Consider the following 22,668-nt stretch of genomic DNA (forward strand, 5'->3'; position numbering starts at 1 on the left):
TGGACAGCAGTCTTTCAGAGTCTCTTAAGGAAGAGCACCTGGGGGATGATCAGGAAAACCTGAAGGGGAGGGCTGTCCAGCCCTCAACATGAAGATCGTAAGGAAACTCCCAGGGTGCTTCTTTTGGAAGGGACACACACAAATTGAATATCTTCAGAGACCGGCTCCCCCCACCCCACTGTTCAGGCCCACTTCTTCGATGGAAAGCAGAGAGAGAACCAGAGGGCAAAGACATGCAATTGTGATGGGACGACTTTATAGCAAAGGTCTTGAAGCTGTGTGTTGTCAACATTCAGGGGTCATGGGCTGAATGAAGACGGACACAGGTGGCGAAGAGGCTGGATTAAAACTCCTAACTGCCTGGCACTCTCAGAACTCTCAGCCTCTTCCACTTTCCTCAATGATCCTCAAAGCAAAACACGTTTTCTTGTGTTAGAAAAGAAGTTAGTCTGCTCCTCCCTTGGTCCTTGCTGGCTGAGGTGTTCTGGAGCCCTCCTCCAGGCCCGCTTGGCCAGGCATGGTGAACACCTCCAGGGACCTGCTTCCAACTGCTAGCTCATGCATCCCAGGGCTTGTGGAAAGAAACCTGTTAAGCCCCTTCTGTGCCCTGTGGTGACAGAGGACGATTGTGAGGCTGGGAGCCCTAAGAGGCCCAATCTCATTACTGACCCACTGAGCCGCACAATTTGAACTACCTGCATCTTCAGTCTCTTAAAGAAAGCTACCATATAAGAAAAACCCATTTCTAGTAGACTTGCTAGTAAATTACTAGTAAATTTGGCAAAAAACATGATTTCACTTGCTTAAAGTGTGCCTTGGCACACCTTGTTCCTCTGCCACAAGACTGGCTAGATGCCACAGGACTGAGGTTTTGGGAGTTCTCACAAAATGCTTGACCCACCAAATTCACCAACAATCTACGCCCACTGCACAGCAAGCACCGAGGAGGGCAGGACGCAAAGCGTAACCTTGAGGCATCGTGGTGAAGCACAGGGCCGCTGAGCCAGCACACGGCCGGGACCCGGGTTTTGGACATTCCTCAACCCACCACCTGCCCACCGAGTAGACACCAGGAGGTGGTCCCAGTCCCCACAGGACACTGGCTGAAGCAGAAGTGGTCCACTTGGGTTGTTCCTGACCCCTGTCCACGCCTACTGCCCTGATTGCAGGAGGCGGCCCTGAAGCTACTTGAGGAAAAACGTCCGCATGTGGGCAAAGAGCTGCTCTGCTGAGGGAGGCACGGTAGCAAGCACAAAAGGACAGCGAGGAAAGCCACAGTGGGAAGAGGACATGGGGGGAGGGGGCCCTGGGACCAGGCCCTGCACCTCTGAGCACACTTGCCTCGCCAGACAGAAGACAGACATCAGAAGGGGCACCAGAAGACAGGAACCCTCGCCCCGAAGCACACTGCCAAGCACTGGGCTCTAGAAGGCCTCTGCCCACGACACTGCACAGTGACGACTGGCAATATGCCACCCCTGCTACCCCCAGCCCGGCACTCTGCTGGGGGAACACCTGGCCAACAAGACCGAGGACAGAGTCTCCGAGGCTGGATGTGCCCATAACAAACGGTGTGAGCAGGCTGGAAGCACCAGCCTGCACAGGGAAGATGGCCAAGGCTCCAAGGCTGCCCGGGGGCTGGGAGCCACGTGGAGGGCAGCAGGAGAGAGAAAGCTCCGTGGCATGTCCCAGCACAGCCTGAGGGGAGGGGTGTGGAGCCCTTATCCCGCACAGCTCATCAAGGAGGCTCTCAACCAAGGGGCCAAGCTGCATCGAGGGGCACAACGTTACCCCATCAGTTAAAACACCCGAAAATGGGAAGAAAGGGAAGGAAGGAAAGAAGGAATGCCTTTGAAACTATGACCTCACTCTGCTTGGAGCCCATAAGATCAGACCAAACATGGAGAAGTTGGAGGCCCGCAGCACCCGGCCTGGGCGAGCTTAGGGGCCGGCCCGCGGGGCGCGTACCTGTGAGGTGGACATGCGGGAGGTATCTTGCCGGCCCGTGAGGTCGGATGAGGAGATGTTGACCGGGGCACCGCGGTGCAGCCGCATACTCACTTTCCGCTCTCTTTCCATGCCGGACACGGGCCTAGGAGAGGTGTTTGCTGGAGGAGAGGGAGACAGGGGCAAGCGTGAGGCCTCGGAATGCAGCCCCACACTCCAGCACAGGGTCTCTCCTTGAAAGCCACGTCTAACAAGGACCTTCAGCTGCCTCAGTTTCAGGCACAGGACAGCTTACTGCACCCTAAGGTTAGGTCGGCACCACAGGCTGATCCCTAGGAGTACGGCCCCAGGCGTCTAGTGGGAGGGTGGCTGGGGCCTCTGCCTACAATGCCTGTCTCAACAGGCAAGGAAGAGGCTAAATGTTGTGTCATGAGAACAAAAGGCAAAGCAACAGAGCTTGCAGGGAACAAAATCCTTCAACAAGCCAACTTCTGAGAAATAGATATTCTGGAAGGCGCTATTCCAGGTGGTTCCCTGGCGTGTCTAATTTCGGGAGTAAGAAATGAACAGAACGAGGATGCACATGCTTCACTCACGAGGCACACCCGCCCAGACCCCATGAGGTCACACACTGGAGTGTCCAGAGCAAGCAACACACCAAATAGAACCCCTACTGCCTGCAGCGCGGGGACCGGGGTATAAGCTGCAGCCGCGGGACCACTCACCAGTGTGTGAGGTAGGGGTGAGGGGGGTGGGAGGAGCCACCTCCTGTGTCCCCCTCAGCCGGCCCGAGGCCGTGGAAGGGAGGCCGCGGGTGGCTGGATTTCGGGAGTGTCTCAATCGCTCCTCTCGGTCCCGGCGTTCCCGCTCAGCATCGTCAGCTGCCCGGCTGGCTCCCTATGGAGGAAAGAGGGTGACAGCAGAACTGAACTGGGTTTGGTGCAAAACCACCTAAGGCCCTTGGCCACCACTCGAAAAAACATGGGGGCGTGTGCAGGAGTCCCCCCTCGAAGTCTACAGCCTCTAACAAGTCAGGCGCTCCCCACTCCGGGTACATGCTTGACCCATCCCACGACGGAGGGCGAGTGGAACCGGGCTTGTCTCCTTTTCCAGCAGAGGAAACATCCCCCCAGTCACCTCATCACTCCTCAGAACCCAACCATCAACAGCACTTGGCGGCCCTCTTCTCTGCGATTATTCATGTGGGGATGGGAACCGGCCTAGGTCAGAGGCAGCCCAATGTGGCGACAGCTGGGGGACGGCACCCATGCGACAGGCAGAAAGGACCGCATCTGGTCAGCTGAAGAGTCCAACCAGAGCCCAGATGCCTGGCTCAGGCTGACATCCTGCTGGTGCGCATGAGATGAGGCTGGCAGCCAGGCTCGTCCTGAGTGGCCAGGTAGTGGGCACTGCCTTAGCTAAGCTAGCTGCTCCCAGAACAGCTAGTTGACACTTTTAGTGAGTATCAAACCACAAGCAGAGGGATACTGGATTTTAAGTGGTGACGCCAGGATACCTGTCCTAGTAAAGGTTATGTCCTAATCACCAGTGCCGTAAGGCAGGAGTCTGCAAACTGCAGCCCACGGGCCAAATGCAGCCACACTCATTCGTGCGAATAGTTTTCTTGGCACAGTCATGCCTGCTCACTGACGCACTGCTTTGGCGGCTCTCCAGTTACACACAATACAGAGTCGAGTGGCCACAATGCCATACAGACGGCAAAGATAAAACCATTTATTGTCTGGTCCTTTATAGAAGAGGTTTGCCGAATCCCTGTGAGGGATGATGATGTAAGAACAAAAAGTTTGTTAAAGTGGCTCTGGCAGGAAGTGCACCCTGATGTGCAGACTCCAAGTAACCTGCAGCACCGCCCCCAAAGGTTGTCCTTCAAAGGCCATCCTAATAAAGAGGTCTGGAAGGATGGCACAGGCCAGGTCCAGGGTAGGCCGGTTCTGCAGGCTGGCCCCAGTTTGAGGAGGCTGTGGCTCTCTGCCCCCACCTGCTCCCTGTGTGAGCACCCATGCACCCGTGAGGCCACGGGATAAGGCTTCCTGTTTTGCACTCTGAGGAGGAGGTTCTGTTCCTCCATCAGATTTTGTCACCCTAGAAACATGCCAATTTTTGTTTTAAGCTCATAGAACACATTTTTAATGAAAGAGGAAGTGCAAATTAAAAAAACAAACAAAATGGGATTCTGGCTGTAGTGTCAGAGATTAAACAAACTCCTACAACAGACTCAGAGACAGGTGGCCTGTTTTAGAGAAAACAAATTAAGTCCAAGCTCCCACCCTGAGTCCTGACAGTGCACATGCACAAAAACATAGGCTCATACTTAACGAACAAACTGGGTGACAAAGGAAATCAAATGTTAAGTCCAGCTCCTCACAAGGCCAAACAGAGACCTAACACACAGCACCTCCCAACCCCTGGGAGGCACAGCCAGGTGAGGGGAGCAGGGGCAAGTCTTCACCCCACCCAGCGGGGGTCACATCCCCTTGACAAGGAATTCACAGACCAGCGCAGTCACAATATCCTGAGGACCACAGAGTTCAAATGAGAGCCCTGGTCTGGGCAAAACTGCACTGTAGACTCCACTGTGGCCCTGAGGCGCCTCCCTGGCTTGCCCTCTGGCATTTTGCTTCTCAGAACCCCTGTGCTCCCCATGTGGCAGCCATGCCTCCTGAAGCCCCACCCCGTATAGCTCCCAGAAAAGGATGGTGGCAGCTGGTGGCCTTCTGCTGACAGGCAAGCCCCTTCCACGCTGAGTGGTCGGTGAACTGGGGGCATACTTACAAATTTGAGCATGTTCCAATCAAACACGTAGTCATAGGAGAAACCCTGGCGATGGAACAAGTTCCTGAAGAGCTGTCTCAGGTATGAGTAGTCAGGCTTATCGTCAAAACGCAAGGAACGGCAGAAATTTAGGTACGTGGCGAATTCAGCTGTAAACACCAGAAGACTCAGAGGTAACCAGCAGTATTCCTGACTGAGAGCCAGAATGGTGTCTGTCCACAGAACCCTTGACCACCCATGGCCCCAGAGAGAGGCTGTGAAAGCTGGAGCCTGAAACATCAGGAATCCTTTGAGGAAAGAGGATGAGAAAACTGAGCACCACAGAGCGTAACATAGTTTCATCTGAGACATTTATCCCAGGAGAAGTCTCACAAAAACAAAAGGAAAGCTCCCTGAGTCATGGCTCAGGAAGGTGGAGAAGCATTAGGGACAGAGGCTGTGGCCACTTGAAGAGCGGGTCACCTGCCCAGCCCTCAGCTCCCTAACTGTGCAGGACGCTTAGGGGGCTTCCCTGGTCCTTCTTCCAGACCTCAAAGGCCTCTGCCCTCCCACAGAACTACAGCTGGCTCGCTATCCACCAGACACTCACAAGGGTAGCCTTTACACAACACCTCGATGGGAGTGGACATCTTCTTCTCACTGATCCTCTCATACTTCTGCCTCTTGGTAGCAGCCTTCAGGCCCTGCCAGGGCAGTGAGCCCAGGTTGAAGTACATGAGCACATAGCCCAGAGACTCCAGGTCATCCCTTCGAGATTGTTCTGGATAGAGAGGAGAGCAGGTCAGGGCGGCATGCCTAAGCATGCACAGCAACACCCCACAGACGCTGCCTGGGGATAAACTCAGAGCCCCAGAGAAGGACACTTGGAGTCTTTGCTTCCGCAGAAGCAACTCTCCTGTGCTGTTAAGAGATGCACTACCACCCATTAGGAGGCCCCAGCACATGCTGTCCCCCATGCCCCAAAAGATAAGGTCTCCAGGCCCTGATGCCAGCCTTTGCTATGAAGGTTTGATGCCAGCCTCCATACCCAATGTTCCACAACCAACCCTCAGGGCCCCCAAGAGGGTGCAGGACAGCCAGGGTGGGAGGGCTCACCAATGCCAAGGTGTGTGTTGATGGAGGCATACCGCGCCGTCCCGGTGAGGTTCTTGTTCTCGCGGTAGGGGATGTGCTGGTGGGTGCGGGCATCCCGGTACTTCTTAGCCAGCCCGAAATCAATGATGTAGACCAGGTTGCCCTTCTTACCCAGCCCCATGAGGAAGTTGTCCGGCTTCACATCTCGGTGGATGAAGTTCTTCGAGTGTATGTATTCAATACGACTAATCTGCAGGTGGAGAAGCAGGGGTGACAGGTTGAACCCCAGGCTGCAGCCTGGCAGGAGGAACCAAGGGGAACCCTGGCCCACTTGCAAACACACCCTGCCCTCCATGGGTCACTATCTCTTGCACAGTTAACAAGCTTCGGTTTTCTCCGTATGCACGAATGGCACAAAAAGGAAGCGAACAACCCTGAAGGCCTCATCAGATGATGAATCAAACCAAGCATGTGCTAAGCATGTGGGCTGCCCTTCAGTGGAGAAAAATGAAGTCTTACCATTTGGTCAGCAAGGAGTAGGACGGTTTTGAGACTGAACTTCCTAGAGCAAAAGTTGAAGAGGTCTTCCAGGCTGGGTCCCAACAGTTCCATCACCATGACGTTGTAGTCCCCCTCAGCCCCGCACCACCGGATGGTGGGGATGCCCACTGCAAGAGAGTCTGCGTCAGTCCGCCTCCGCGCACCTGCACTGAGGACGCCCGTGCCTGTGATGCTGATGGGGGGCGGCTGGGCAGCAGCAGTGAGGAGTGACGTGGGGAGAGGCTGGAAGGCCAGCTTCACAGTGGGGGTGGAGTGAGGGGCTCAGGAGGAAGACCCCCGCTGGCTCCCACAACCAGGTCCCAGTCTCCCTACGACTGACATCCTGCACCAGTGTGGTAAGGTGTCACAGTTAATGACCCAATGCTGATACACTGTCATTAACTAAAGTGTATACTACTCAGGCTTCCTCAGGTTTTAACCTCACGCCCTCGGGCTGCTCCAGGACCTGTCCTGACCTCACGTGACGAGTAGTCGGTACGTCTCCTTCAGCTGCTCTTGGCCGGGAGGGTCTCTCAGACTTTCCTGGTCTGAACGACCCCGATGGTTTGGAGCAGGGCTGGGCAGGGATGACAGACTGTCCCTCTGCTGGCCTGTCGGATATTTTTCTCGTTATTAGTCTGGGCTTGTGGGTCTGGGGAGGAAGGCCAGAGGGAAAGTACATTTCTCATCACATCCCGCAGGGCCGTGCTCTCAGCATGACTCCTCACTGTGGCTGTGACCCTGGTCACCTGGCTGAGGGCTATCTGTCATGTGTCTCCACTGGGGAGTTCCCCCCCCCCCCAACCCATCCCGTTCTCCCTGCGGGGATGTCACTACACATGGCCCACACTTAAGAGGGGGTTTTGGGCCCCCTTCCCAGAGGGCAGAGCATATATATATAATATATATATATATATATAATATATATATGACTCAGAATGCTTCCACAGAGATGTGTCTCTTCTCCTCATTTACTTATTCACTATTTTTTCCCATCAGTATAAGCCACTAGTGTCTGTGTTATACTTTGGTCTGTACTCCAACACTGTATCACTTATTCTGTTGCTCCAAGCATCCCAGCCTTGCCTGTTTCTCAGTGAGCAGCTCCTGGGGCCCTTTAACACCCCATCACTGCAGGCTGTTTATTTTGAGTACTGCATTCCTTTTTGGCACTATAAGATGCTAAATACTTTTGATTTTGATATCAACAGGGCAACTTTTCATTTTTACAATTAAATATTTTAAAAATACATTTTACACATGACATGAGAACAAACTTAAAAAGGTCCATAGGTCATAAGGCATAATGTGACAAAAGCTTGTGGCCTACCATGAACACAGAAGCTCAGCAGGGCCCCAAGCACAAGAGACATAAACAACACAACACTGACGTGCCTGACAGTCAGTTAGTTGCTCACTAGTGATAAGCAGAGCACCTTGAAAGCAGCTAGAGCAAGAAGCTCAGCGGGTGAGCATCTTCCAAGAACTAAGAAAAGAACTGGTAACCTGCAGAAAAACACCTCATCAGAGACAAAATGAAGATATTTTCAGATATAAAATGGGTGATGAATCAATCACCAGCACTGTGACATGCTATAGGATGTCCTTCAGGCAGGAGGCAAACGATGCCACATGGAAGTGTGGGGCTACAAAAGGAATGAAAAGCACTGAAAATAACAACATAAGTACATTAAAAATAATTTAAATTTAAAAAGTATGACTGTTTATGGGACTTCCTTGGTGGCACAGTGGTTAAGAATCCACCTGCCAATGCAGCGGACACAAGTTCTATCCCCGCTCCAGGAAGGTTTCACCTGCCGTGGAGCAACTAAGCCCCGTGCGCCACAACCACTGAGTCCACGCTCTAGGGCCCAGGGTCGCAACTACTGAGACTGCACGCCACAACTCCTGAAGCTCAAGTGCCCTGGAACTCACCCGCCTTAACTACTGAGCCCAAAATTCTGCAACTGCTACTGACGCCTGTGTGCCTAGAGCCTGTGCTCCACGACAAGAGAAGCACCACAATGAGAAGCCCATGCATGGCAATGAAGAGTAGCTCCCGCTCACCTCGACTAGAGAAAGCCCACGCAAAGCAACACAGACCCAGAGCAGCAAAAAACAAAAAATTAATTAAGACATGACTGCTTAAACAAAAGTAACAATGCACCGCAGCATTTACAACATGCAAATATAAGCATATGACACTAATCACACAGGCAGGCAGGAGTCCACGAGGTCAGGTTCCTCTGCATCCTGCTAAACAGATGATAGACCCTAACTGAACCACTAAAGTAACAACACAAAGACAGTGAAAGAATTCAACAAAGGACATCATCACAAGAAAAACCATTTAGAAATGTTAAAAAAAAAATCAAAATAAGGTTAAAAAGGAGGGAAACTGAAGACCAGATAACACAAAAATAACAGCAAAGCCAATCCTGTCATTAATCACACTGAATGTAAACCCCACAGGTAAGGCACACTTTCTGAGACTAGACAGAAAAGAAAAGATCCACACCAAACACTCTTCAGATATAACTATGCCACAAGGAGGACAGTGCACCACACCACATTGACGAGAAAGCAAAAGGGCTGTGTCAGCATCAGACACGGTAGACTTGTGCAGTAGAGTATTTCCAGGGATATTATCAGGTATCTCACAGTGATAAAGGCATCAGCTCATCAAGAAAACATATATTCTAAGTGCTTGAACAGCTAACAACAGAGCTTTAAAACACACGAAGCAACACTGCAAGGAGAGAGACACCCACAACCTGACCAGAGATGTCAGTCACCCCTCACAGCAGTAGGACAAGGTTTTTTTTCCAGGTATCACAGGGCATTTATCAAGACACATCACATTCTTGTCAGAAAGCAGGCTTCAATAAAGTTAAAAGGATTCAAGTTATACAACATGTATTCTCAGAAAACAGGGGAATTCATTTAGAAATAAATAACAGTTCTATAGAAAAAAAATCCTCAAATATCTGGAAGCTAAATAATACAGTTCAAAATAATTTATGGATCAAGAAAGACATCAAAAGGGTAATATTAGCATTTTGAACTTCAGGAAAAAGAAAACTCATCAGGATTTGAGATATTGCTATGGTAGGGGGAAACTTGATAGCCACTAAATGCCTATACTACAGAAAACACATCAATGATCTCAGCTTCTACCTTAAGAAAAGAGTTAAACCCTAAGCAGTCAGAAGTGAAATAAAAGATCACAGCAGAAACTGAAGAAGCAGAAAACTGAGAAACAACAGAGAAAATGACTGAGACCAAAGCTGGTCCTCCGAGCAGCCTGTTGATAAACCTCTAATGAGACTGACGGGGAAAAACAGAAGACACAAAATTACCAACAGCAAGAATGAGGGAATTCCCTGGAGGTTCACTGGTTAGCATGCTGTGCTTTCACTGTTGAGGGGCCAGGTTCTATCCCTGGTCTGGGACCCAAGATCTCACAAGCTGCATGGCACAACCAAAAACAAAACAAAATGAAAAACAAACAAAACAAAACAAACAGGAATGAGAGGCAACATCACTAGATTCAGGCTTCCCAGGTGGCTCAATGGTAAAGATTCCACCTGCCAATGCAGGAGACACAGGAAACGTGGGTTCAATCCTTGGGTTGGGAAGATCTCCTGGAGGAGGAAATGGCAACCCACTCTAGTATTCTTGCCAGGGTTTGGAAAACCCCATGGACAGAGGAGCCTGGGGGGCTACAGTCCGTGGGGTCACAAAGAGTCAGAAGTGACCGAGCATGCACAAACATGGGGAAATATAAACAGCTTTATGCCAATACATTCAGTAACTGAGGTGAAACAAACAAGTTATTCGAAAGACATGAACCAACAAAGCCCTTGTATGCTGTTGGTGGGAACACAAGTACAAGCAGTCCGGCAGTTTCTCCAAAGAGAAAAAACACTCACTACTTCCGGTTCAGCCATCCCATCCCTAGTCACTTACCCAGGAGGAAAAGGAAATGAACATCCATATACATATCTACAGCAAAGTTCACAGCAGCTTTGTTTGGAGTGCCTGACACCTGGAACAAATCCAAGTGCCCATGAACAGGTGCACGGATAAAGAAACTAGGCCCAAGGGAATAATTCTCAGCAATAAAAAGGAGTAACCATTGACATACACACAAATTCTCAAACTAGAGTACACACAGTACTACTCCTTGCACAGGAAGCTCTAGAAAATGCAAATCAACCTACAGCGACAAGCAGATGACAAAAGGCGGGGGTAGAGGAAGCACAAAAGGACCCAACAAACTTTGAAGAGCAACAGATATTCTGTCACCGTGATTATGGCAATGGTTTCTTGAGAGGACACGCATGGTAAAATTCTCAAATCACCACACTCAAAACACATGCAGTTTGATTCCTCTCAATAATGCTGATTAAAAAAAACCAAAACCAGAATGTTTTAGTTTTCTCTTCACACTAAAGTCACCTGAGCCATCCGAAGTGGATCTTGGGGTGAGGGGAGGCAGCAACCTCAGTCACATGTGTTCACAAGGCCTCCCTCACTGTCCATAACACCTCCTCCGATGAAGTCAGCAGCCTGAGCCCACGAGGGTCTTTCTGTGCCTGGAGTGTGGTGGCACAGCAGACAGACAATCCACACTCACACTGCACGTCCCAGTAATGTCCCTCACAGAAGTCCCCTGCCTAGGGAACAACCTAGGGCCAGGCACCACCATGTCGTCGTCATGATTACGTCTAGAACAGTTTTTTAATCTTCCAGCAAAGAGAAATTTTTGAAGGGTTCAGGTCAATTTTGAATGGTCCTCAGTTTTGGATTTGCCTGATTGCTGGTTCTAATCACTTGACAAATGGAAATCTGCCAGATTTCTCCAACAAAAAGTACTTTTCTCTTTGCTACTATAAGTTATTCTGGCTGTGTACAGGACACGTGGGCTCTTAGTTCCCTCACCAGGTTCTGAACCTGGCTCCTAGGCAGTGAAAGTGCAGTCTTTCTTTTTCTTCTCTTTTTTAAAATTCTTTGCAAGTGCAGTCTTAACCAGTGGACCACCAGGGAATTCCCCTCTTTATTATTAATACGTAACCTGTGAGGGAAAAAAAATAATCTGTTGATGAAGCTTTGAGGGTAGTGTCAATACCTGAACTTGTATCAGGTTGGTGTAAAATTGTGGTTTTGCATTGTTGAACTTGGCCGTTTAATATTGGAATACATTCTGCAATGTGGTTATGCTACACATCATTTTAATGTGCATTTCTCACTTTTTGTTTTTTTTGCTAATGACTTATTACTTGCTGTTTATTTTACATTTATTTTAGACCATGGAAACGATGCTAGACAAAAAGCAAATTCAATCAATCTTATTTGAGTTCAAAATAGGTTGGAAAGCAGCAGACAACTTGCAATATCATCACATTTGATCCAGGAACTGCTAACGAATGTATGAGAAGTTTTGCAAAGGAGACGAGAGCCTTGAAGATGAGCGTAGTGGCTGGCCATCAGAAGTTGACAACGACAAACTCAGAATATCATCGAAGCTGATCCTCTTAAAAGTACACGAGAAGTTGCCAAAGAACTCAATGTCAACCATTCCATGGTTGTTTGGCATTTGAAGCAAACTGGAAAGGTAAAAAGGCTCGCTAAGTAGGTGCCTCATGAGCTGACTGAAAATTTAAAAAAAAAATTGCCGTTCTGAAGTGTCACCTTCTCTTATTCTACATAACAATGAATCACTTCTCAATCGGATTATGACATGCAATGCAAACTGGATTTTATACCACAACCAGCTCAGTGGTTGGACTGAGAAGAAACAAGTTCCAGAGCACTTCTCAAAGCCAAAAGTGCACCAAAAATAGGTCATGGTCACTGTTCAGTGGTCTGCTGCCCGTCTAATCCACTACAACTTTCTAAATCCCAGTGAAACCATTACATCTGAGAACTATGCTCAGCAAACCGATGAGATGCACCGAAAACTGCAATGACTGTGTTGGTCAACAGAATGGGTCCAATTCTCCACAACGTGCCCAACCGCACCTCGTGTAACCAACTCTTCAAAAGTTGAACTGGGCTATGAAGTTTTGCCTCACTCACCATATTCACCTGATCTCGTGTCAACCAACTACCACTTCTTCAAGCATCTCAACAGCCTTCTTTTGCAAGCAAAATGCTTCCACAACCAGCAGGAGGCAGAAGACACTTTCCAAAAGTTGGTCGAATCTTGAACAGATTTGAATAAACTTGTTTCTTGTTTGCAACAATGTGGTCATTGTTTAATGGTTCCTGTTTTGATTAATAAAGATGTCCTTGAACCGACTTATAATGATTTAAAATTCATGGTAGGCAGCAATTTACTTTTGTACCAACCTGGTATGTTTGTATCCATTCAATACCCTTTAAACCAATTAAGTAACAAAACAGTGTCCACAAAATGCCAGTTTCCATTTGATTGTCCCTTCTGCCCCTCTGTGGAGCTTAACTTTGCATATGCGAGTTGTGTGTAGAGCACTGTAGACTCATGAACTCTCCCCTCTTCCATGTGTCACATAAATTTTAGGATTATTTGTTCTGGTTCTGTGAAGAATGTCATGGTTAATTTGATAGGGGTCACATCCACTCTGTAGATTGCTTTAAGCAGTACGGCCATTTAAACACTATTCATTCTTCCAATCCAAGAGCATGGTGTATCTTTCCATCTCTTGAAATCATCTTCCATTTCCTTTATCAACGTTCTATCATTCTCAGTATATGTCTTTCACCCTCCTCGCTTAAGTTTATTCCTAAGTATTTTATATTACTTGATATAATTTTAAAAGAACTGTCTTTTTACCTTCCTCTTGTGTTACTTCATTGTTAGTGTAAAGAAATGAAATAGATTTCTGTATGTTACACTTGTGCCCTGCTACCTTGATGAATTCATTATCAGTTCTGGTAGTTTGTGTGTGGAGTCGGTACACAGGGTTTTCTATACACCTATCTGCACATAGAGACCATTTTACCTCTTCCTTACCAATTTGGATACCTTTTCTTTTTTTGTCCAAAAGAACTATGTTGAATAGAAGTGCTGAGAGTCTAATCCACAAATTATAATCCGTTATTCATGCTGAGGCTTTAACTGAAGCCACTTCAAGCTCGTTCCTGTGTCCTCAGGACTCCCGCCAGAGTACCTGTTAGAGGCTAAGCACGTCTCTCCTTTTAGCCCCGTTCTTCAGACTCAACTTCCCTCTTCCTGCCTCACCCTGGAATCTGGGCTCCTCTTGGTGGGGAGTGATACTAGAAGCCGACATCTGAGTGCTGGGTGTGTGTGTGGCAGTTACATCTTGGTCAACCTGGCCCTTCACTGCTCTTCAAATCTGTCAGCCTGTCCCGTGGGAGGAGGGCCAGGACGGCTGGACTTTGAGTGGAAGCCCGAGCCCTCTCTCTGAGCCGCTCTGGGACACATCTTGCTGAGTCATCTTCTCCATGAACAGAATGTCTCCGCTTGCTTGAGTCCTCATCAGTATCCTCGAATACATTTTCTACATACAGGTCACACCTGGCTTAGGATTTATTCCTGTACCTTACGGTTTGTCTTTCCCTACTGTAAACATTATTATAAGAACAACACTTTGGCCTCTGGACTTCTCTGGGTCCAACAGCCACCGGACCAGGGATCTTGGTTCTCTGTCCGACCAGATGTTTGCAGGTGGCTGTGCCAAGGCGCCACAGGGGAGTTGCTGTGCAGTACTGGCAACTCAAAGTGGGTCACTATGCGCCAGGTTCAGCTTCCCATCCACGATCCCTGGGGTCATACCTGACCTACACGTGGATGGCTCTAAGCTCTAGAGTGAGCTGTACACAGAGGGCTTATGGAATTTGAAGGAGAGCAAAGCAGTGGAGCTGACCTTTGAGAAGTCCCCCAAGGGCATGGAGTCTCTCCAGTCACCAGTCCTGGGAGGTGTTCTGCAGGTGGAGTGAAAGGCACCAGGGGGCTGAAAGCAGCCACGGTAGGTAGGGCTATCTTTCTGCAATCCAAGCTTTACGGAGCAAAGTGGCAGAAGCAGGGAAACAGTGGGCAGGGGCACTGCCATAGACCTCAGGCAGGGTCCATGGCACCCCTCCCACTTCCTTCTTGGCAAGGGAGGGCTGAGACAGAGGAAGAAGGCTCTGGGCAAGTGCTCCTGGGCGTGGGGGGAAATCCCTCTAGAACCTGAATACCTCTTGGTCTCCACTCCCAAATTTCCAGCTTTTGCAAGTGGCCAGGACGTGGAAGTGCTTTCCTGTGGAAGGCTATGTGGTAATAACACTTCCCGTGTCAGAGAAGGCTGAGCACAAGACCACAGGACACGCTGCTGCTCTCTGGGAGCCCGGCTCTCAGGGCTGAGGCAGGGCTTCCCCCGCTGGCCTCCTCCTGACCTGCTCTGGGGATAGGACATGAGACTGAGGACAGGCAAAGAGACGGCTGGCAACAGCTGCAGACTGCTAGCCCTCTCCCTCCACCGAAGCCAGCACCACTTGTTTACTGCTCCCTGGGGGCCCACTTTCTCAGGATGCCAAGCTGCACTAGCTGTGTGCAAATGAACCATCTGCATTTTAGCTTTTTCCTTATAGAAATGCTCCATTGTGTATTTCAGTCTCGAGCAGAGCATTCTCTACCATCAATGCTCCACAGGAGACAAGGTTCTAACTGTTGCCCCATGACTTGATGATCTCCTACTGGAAGGACGGAAATCAGTTTGAGCAGGAAACGTGGTGTAGACAGGTCAGGAGAGGCAGGGCCAGGTGACAGCACCAAGAGGAAGCCATGGTTGGGTAAGGGCTGTCTCTACGTGTGATGAGGGATTCCCGCTTCGGACCTCCGATCCCAGGCACAGACTTGCTTCACCTCCCTGAGCCTTCACCAGGGTTCCTGTGTGTCTGTAAGAAGTGGGTTCAAAGGGTACCTCTGCACCCAGCTCAAGCTTCCAGGTGAAGGTGAAGCAAAATCCTTAAGTTTTAATAACGCTGAGCTTTCTCGCCCTGGCTTCTCAAGACCACAGGCAAGGGCTTCTTCCTAATGTCTGGCATCAGCAACCTGCCCCCAGCAGCAGCAGCAGTGTCGTGGCAGCTGAAGGACAAAGGGCTCAGTTCACAAGCTGAGACTCAGTGCTGGAACGGGGTGGATACACTGGAGCACATGGAGGGACGTATGTCTGATGCTGGGTTCTGTCACCCCAGTGTCTGCCCCTCTACTTACTATTTGTGGGGGCTTCATAGGACTTCATGAGTCACTGATCTGGAAATAACATGAGGTAGCCTAGTTGGTGTAAATATAAGGCAGTGGCCTTTTCACATGTTCTTCTGGGGTTTTGTTGTTTACAAGCTTCCTACTGTATTCAAAGAAGAGCCAGATAAAAGGCTGTGTACCAAGCAAACAATCTGAGACATAAATTTGGGGGTGCCCCACCCCCCATCTCAAAACAGGGGTCTTTCATGTTCCCTTCCCCCATCTCAGACCAAATCTTCTGTACTAAAAACTTGACTCCTATTCTACTCCGTTCTCCATCTTCACCAACACACCCTGTACCTTTAGTCTGTGGGGTATCTCCACAACTCAAAAGGTTTGTGCAGAAGTACTGAAGCAGCTAGAAACACTCTATCCCTTGTTCCCAACTCCAAATCAAGACTGTTACTTGACATGATTCATGACAAACACACTGCTGAATTTGCATGGATCAAACCTACTTTAATCTCAAATCTTAGGGAAGAGAGAAGCAAGCGGAGGGGCTTCTTTGTAGAAAGTGAGGTTGGGAGACCACTCAGGGGAAGATGTATGTATCTCCAGGTCCCTCAAGAGCTTTTGTGCAAGTGTAAGAAATGTCTGTCAAAGTGGCCACATGACTGTTTAACAGCAAACAAATAGAATTCCATGTTCTCTGTTAGACACGAAAGCTTTGTTTGAAATCTTGAATTTAGGAGGAAGGAGTAGTTTGTCTTCTCCTGGTTCCCCTTCCTCTTGCTCTCGAACTACAGGCGACTTCAGCCCTGGGGCCACAGGGACCTCACCCCCAGAAAGCAAAGACTCAGTGGCTGACTCTGCTGTGCCCTCACTTCCTTTCTCACTCACCATGTCCTGTCACATGGGCTGGCCCTTTCCCTCTTTTCCCTGTCAGATGTAAAGAATAAAGACTTGCTTGCACTGAGGAGAAAAAGAACTATATTTCCTAACTGACTGTTGTTGGTGTAATAAGAGAACTAATTTTATACTCTGATCTGAAGTATCTGGCTCACCACTCTAACCTGTCTTATTGGTCTCCTATATAGGAAGTCAGATCATGTACCAGTAAGTTTTGTTTCTTTCTTCTCCATCCTTATTCTTTGAAACTTCCCCCTTCTGTGCTAGCTGAGACACGCCAAGTCACACTGGAGAAGAATGATTAATGGCAAGGTTGAAGATGATGTGGATCTAACAGGAGCCCCCGAGGCTGTCCAGGAGAAGGCAAATGTGGGTAACCACCTGGGAACACATCCCTATGGCTGGGGTGCCACCCTACAGGCTGAGCACCTGCTTACTTTATAGAATGCTATTCCACCAACAGGCTGTGGGCGAGGGAGTCACTGTGGCACCATGCTTAAGAGCAAAACCCTAGAAGCCAGCCAGGGCTCCTCCTCAACACAGGGAGGTCTGTTTATGGAGACACAAGAGCCTATAAACTGCAACGAAATCCATCGAACCACAATTGTGTCAACGTTCAAGAACCTCAGGAACACAGCAGGTCAGAGAGGAAAATTGTAGAATACACACAGTAAAATTGTATTACTCGTGTTCACAAGAGTATGAACTAGGAAGATGTGGGGTATGGACTTGCCACTCATCTGCTCTGATGGTCCATTTCACTGGCAGCACTGTCTCTTGCTGGCGACACCAACATACCTTATCACCCTAAGATAAGATGCAGTAGAAGCAGGGAGCTCCTCTTCTCAGTTCCCTGGCCAGAAGAGGAAGATGCTATGGAGCCGGCTTCATCCTTAGCAGACTGTCTTGCAAGCTAAATGCTGAGGTCCAGGCAGCAATCAACTCTAAAGCAATCAACTCTCACAAGAATGACCCCGCTCCCTGTGTACAGACAGCTGCTCCGTGACCTCAGAGGTGTGGTGCAGTGAGACCAGAAAGCTGAAATGCACCTGGGATGCCAGAGTACCACTCCTGGGGCTGGGGCAGGACATGTGAGGCCGCAGGTGAGAGACACAGCCACCAGAGTGCTACCCGGTGACCAGCCATGCTAGGGACACTCAGCTGCCCCTGCCCACTCGCCCTTAACATGGGAAATGCGTCACTTGGACTGTTATGGGCAGCTCTGGACACTTGATACTTTTCCCCTCATTCAGTCCAAAGATAATGAAAAATACGCCCGGGGGTGAAAAAGGGGGGATACCACCAGGTAAATGCTTTCCATTGGATTTGTGGAAAGTTTCAATATAAACTTAGGGACTCAGTATTAATGCAAATACAATTGTTCATGAAGTGCTTGGCAATTGAACCTTAAAACAACTGTAAACACAATGGCCAAATGTTTCTGGGCAATGTCATTAGATTTTTAAAAAACTAACTTCTTGCAGGATAATGGAGGAAAAAAAAATGAGAAACAAACTAAGCAAGGGCATGGGGAGACAGGCTTTGGGCAGCTGTAGAGAAGAAGTTCTGGGGTGGGCACACAGGTGCTGAAGGCCTTCCTGCTCTCTCTCTCAAGCACATGGGAGTTCTGGGGGTTCATTTTAGTATTCTGATAGCCACGAGCTCTACATGTTCTTAGGCACTGTAAAACCTTTCCTAATAAAAAAGATCATAACTGTCTTAAATATACTGTGGGAACTGACCAGGCATGTAAAATGAGAGTGAACTTGGGTGAGAGGCCACCTGTTTCAACTGCCCACGTCACTGGTGGCATTCACCCACCATCAGCGCAGAGCTCCCATCCTCACCCTTGGCCTGAATTCTCATACAAAGGGCCCACCCTCTCCTCCCACACCCACCCTAAGCCTCGACCAGAAGTAGCTGTGAACTAAACAAGAGATCTCCACTCAAAGGTTCCCCAAGGAGGATGTGGTCTAAAGATACTTTGTGGGGTTATTAGGACTGGAAAGTGCAGTCAGCCTCTAGGTTCTGCCTGGCAGTCCACTTTGTTTTGATAAAAACTGGGTGTCCACCCAAGTCTGTCACCAACATAATTAACTTAAAATTATTTCTGCTATTTCAAGTTTTTTAATCTATTGCACCAACTAGATCTGGGCTCGTTCCTGATTGCTGACCCTCAGGGAGGGCTGCTCTCCAGGAGTGGTCTGGGAGCTACAGTGCTCATGTTCAAACCTGTGTTCTTTAGAAACAGCCTCAGTTTCTTCAATTGTTATATGAGGGTGATGATATCTACTGCACATGACTGTGGTGGAGAACGTGCCGGCACATGTAAAAATACTTTTAACAATACCTTGACACTAGTGTGTCTTTTTTTTTGCTTTTGCTTTTATTGAAGTAAAATTGGTATAAAACATATTAGTTTCAAGTGTACAATTTCATCTTTGCATACACTAATAAAAGGTGATTACCACAGTAAGTCTGGTTACCAAATGCTATCATACAACTGAAACTTTTCACCCATCTCATCCACACCCTAAAACTTGTTGTTGTTTTTTTTTAAATGCCAACCCCTCCCCTAAGTGGCCTGAGTGAGCCAGCACAGCGGCTCTCTCTAGTGGAGCACTGCAAGGCCACGTTACCAGGCAGCAACCCAGGCAACATTGTACTACGAGCTAGAGAGGGCAAAGCAAGCCCTGGGCTTCAAGCTTTCTCCTGTGATGCTGTCAATATCAACCATCTGCAAAGAAGCCCAGAGCTCAGCATAAAAAGGAAAAAATCCATGATCAGAGATGCACCACTTGAGATGGATACAGAAGGCTGGCCAACTGCAGAGCTATGAGGTTTCCAGGCAGAGGCCTCTATCTCCTCTGCCATCCCAGCTTCATCCCGGCTAGGACAAGCTCACAAAACAGTACCAGCATGGAGCTCTCCACTCTCCCGGAAAGAATCAGTTTTCTAAAAACAAACATTTACATCTTGATAGAATTCACCAAGTGTATACCTGAAGCAAGATTAAAACCCGATCTACGTGTGGGTAGGGTCAGACAGGAGAATATCTTTTCTAGTATTCTGGTGGGCTTCCATGATCCTAGAGGAGGGGTATGGGAAGACTAAAGTAAGTGATCCTTTGCATTCTAAAACAGGGGCTCTAAGCAGGAAGTACATGCAGGGGCATTTAGCAGCATCTGCAGACATTTCTGATCACTGCAACTTGGGAGAGGGGGTGAGGGCCTACTGGCACCTAGGATGCTGCTCTCTGTCCTCCATGCAGGAGACAGCTTCCACAATAAACAGTAACGCTTTGGAGGAGAGACCCTGTTCTAACCCAAATAAACTCTTTTCTGTTGAGGCAGGATCTTAGTTCTCTGACCAGGGATTGAATCTGTGCCCTTAGTGGAGAAAGCAGAGTCCTAATCACTGGGCCGCCAGGGAATTCCTTTGTTGAGTCTTAATCTACTCCATAGCAGCACCTCCCTGGCATCTGTTCTTTTCCTTCCCTCTGTCCCTGAGCGCCCAGCTTCTGAGTTCCCAGAGATGCTGCTCCTCAAATGCACACGGTTTTCAGTCAGAAGGTTTCATCCAATCACCATCACCAAGCTCCTTCCACCATGAAGGCCATATCCCAAGTCAGCACCACCTTAAAAGCTGTGTAGACCACACCTGGTGCCTGAGAAGCTCACTGAGGGCCTCCAGAGGGCAGACACACTGGCAGGGTCCTCTGTCAACCTCTCCTGGGCACTGGAGGGGCCAGGGAGTCTCCTCTCCATGTGCCATCCGAGAACCTATAGCCTCTTCTGGTCTCATAATACCAGGGATGAGAGGCACTGGACACCCCCTCTGCAATCATCTCATAGGACTCTGAATGTTGCTTTAAAATGTATCTGCTGCTAAAGAGACACCTTGTGCTACGTCAACAGAGATATGGTGGTTTCTGGTAGTAGTAGCACAGATTAAACTGCTTTGTGAAGCAAAGATGTCAAGAAGTCACCTCACCAGTCCTCCTTTTCCACCTGACAAAAGTACCAACAGACTCTGAGGACAAGCTTTCCTTTGGCAAAAAGGCAACAGCCCACCCCCACCCCCAACTCTGAAAGTATCATGGGGGCTTCTGCCTTGAAGGGTTTCCAAGAGGGAATAACACAGCTATTCTTCACACACAAAGCCCTGTCCCCAGAGAAATTCAAGATATTCAGGGTTGTGCCTAGACTTCCCAAGCTTCTTGGGGAGCAGCACAGGCACACCCTTCAAAATGCTGCAGTGTCTTCAGGACTGAGACCCCTCCAATAAGACCCCTTCCTGCTCTATTAGCCAAACAATCTCAAAGTCTAGAGAATTCTAAAAGGTAGATTCTGAAACCAGGATGGGTACTCTCTGATATCAGGTACCCTCAGGCCCAAGGGGAGGTTTCACAGAAGGGGGACAGTAACTGAGCTGGAAAGGGTCTCACTCAGGAGGAAGAGTCCGCAGACTGTCCAAAAGCTGCAGGCACGACTGAGACAGCATGGAAGAATCAGCAGCAAGCTTCATGTCAGTGCTGACATAAGCTCGTGTTCAAAGACACCAGTACATAACATTCCCTAAGGAAGGGAATACTCATGCAAAAAGCATAAAATGATGTTTCCTTTGTCAAGTGAGGCCCTTTGCAGGCCTCTCAGTTAGTATCTGAAGGAAGTCACAGGATGGGGCCAAGGGTATGAACGTTCCTGCCCCCTTTCCAAATCAACCAGACTGTGATTCATGACATCTGCCATCTCCCTTATCAAACAACACCTTGGTTTTCTTAACAGGTAAAAATCATACCTCCTCCCTGCATCATTTTGTAGATTTTGCTCTCAATGTGGAGCTGAGGGTGTTTGGTTTTGACACATTCAAGCTTGATGGCAACTTCTTCTCCTGCAGCGATGTCCGTACCTTGGCAGAGAAAGAAAACCACAAATGTTAATCATCTGGTATCTCCCACCTAACCCAACGTCATGACACACTGGAGTCATGAGTGCTATCGGAATCTTCTGAGGACGACCAGCAGATGGATGTACTCCACTTTCTACTACAAAATGGTGTCAGCGGTAGATAAATCCTTGTGGGAAAATAACTCTTATTTTCACTTTTTAAAACAGAAGTATGTAATATGTATAGAAAAATCTTATATGGCTTTATATCACCCACTTCCATATGGCCCTACTCTGATCACCAGGAGACCCAGAGACAGGCTGTACAGTTCTCTCCACAGGATCCCTACCTGGTCTAAACCTTCTCATCCAGCCTGCTGGTCAGCCCTGCATTCACCCACCCAAGGCTAGACCATGGGGAGTCCCAGGGCAATACATTCCATGTCGACCCCATTTCTCCATGCTTCCTTGATAGGCCCCAAGTGTGTACAATCCTCTCTCCAGAGGGAAAGCTGCATTTCCACTGAACAACCACATGGTCTAAGCCCATCTCAGTCCACGTGGCCTAAGTACCAAGCCACAAACAGCAGGGTGCTTCCCAAGGGGGCTCGGTTCCCACAACATGGCAGGAGCCATCATTTGCCCAACACAGGCCAGGCCCAGGGAGACCCAGCACATCCCTTCCCTCTTGGAACCAAGACATTGCTCTGTGTCTCCTATGGACACTGGATCAGGACTGGGTTCTGTTCTCAAAGCCCTAATCACACCTGTGCAACACGTACTTGTCACTCATCTTTTGCCAATTTTGTGCTAAAACTAGCAACGTATCTGCTCACACCTCCTGATCACCAGCCCATGACTGAAGATCAGAGGTTTAACCTCATGATGCCATTCTCTTATTTACTACAATGTGGACCTACATACATGACAACCACTACCTATGCAGGCTTATCACACAAATGTTTCTGAGTGCCAGTCTGACTCAAAGCTATGCTACAAGACCCCCCTCCCTCTCCCAAGGCACATTCACTAGAGAGAACAGGAAAAGCACATAACTAGGTCTTCCCTTGCTTTCCTCACCAGTTCTAAGTTAAAGCACTTTAATACTTCCCAGAAGTACAGTTGTTTGTAAAGGAATTAACACTGGCTACAGCAGCCCAGACGAAACCTAGACCCACACTGGGCAAAGCAATGTTGCCAGTCCCTGGCAACTCAAATTTCTCTCACCATCTGAGTTCAGAGGGGAGACCAGCAGTCTGTTTCTTGGGAGTTGTAGGGATGAATGGGTTACTGGTCACAAAGCACATTGAGACTCCCAGAAAAAGGCAGAGTAAGGTCAGCAAG

At 48.7% G+C, this 22,668-nt stretch overlaps 1 protein-coding gene across 3 annotated transcripts in view; it reads right to left on the bottom strand.

Moving 5' to 3' along the window:
* Positions 1-22,668, bottom strand: part of CSNK1D (casein kinase 1 delta) — a 36,034-nt gene that overhangs the window by 7,942 nt on the left and 5,424 nt on the right. For all 3 annotated transcript variants that reach the window (XM_020907317.2, XM_020907318.2, XM_020907319.2), the window contains exons 2-8: positions 21,236-21,346; positions 6,334-6,482; positions 5,836-6,064; positions 5,330-5,500; positions 4,741-4,889; positions 2,673-2,844; positions 1,969-2,108 (exon numbers count right to left, since the gene is read on the bottom strand). In XM_020907317.2, the coding sequence (XP_020762976.1) occupies positions 1,969-2,108; positions 2,673-2,844; positions 4,741-4,889; positions 5,330-5,500; positions 5,836-6,064; positions 6,334-6,482; positions 21,236-21,346 (1,121 nt within the window). The remainder of the gene's footprint in view (positions 1-1,968; positions 2,109-2,672; positions 2,845-4,740; positions 4,890-5,329; positions 5,501-5,835; positions 6,065-6,333; positions 6,483-21,235; positions 21,347-22,668) is intronic.

The sequence above is a fragment of the Odocoileus virginianus genome, chromosome 17 (genome assembly GCF_023699985.2).
Source record: "Odocoileus virginianus isolate 20LAN1187 ecotype Illinois chromosome 17, Ovbor_1.2, whole genome shotgun sequence".
Classification (NCBI taxonomy): domain Eukaryota; kingdom Metazoa; phylum Chordata; class Mammalia; order Artiodactyla; family Cervidae; genus Odocoileus; species Odocoileus virginianus.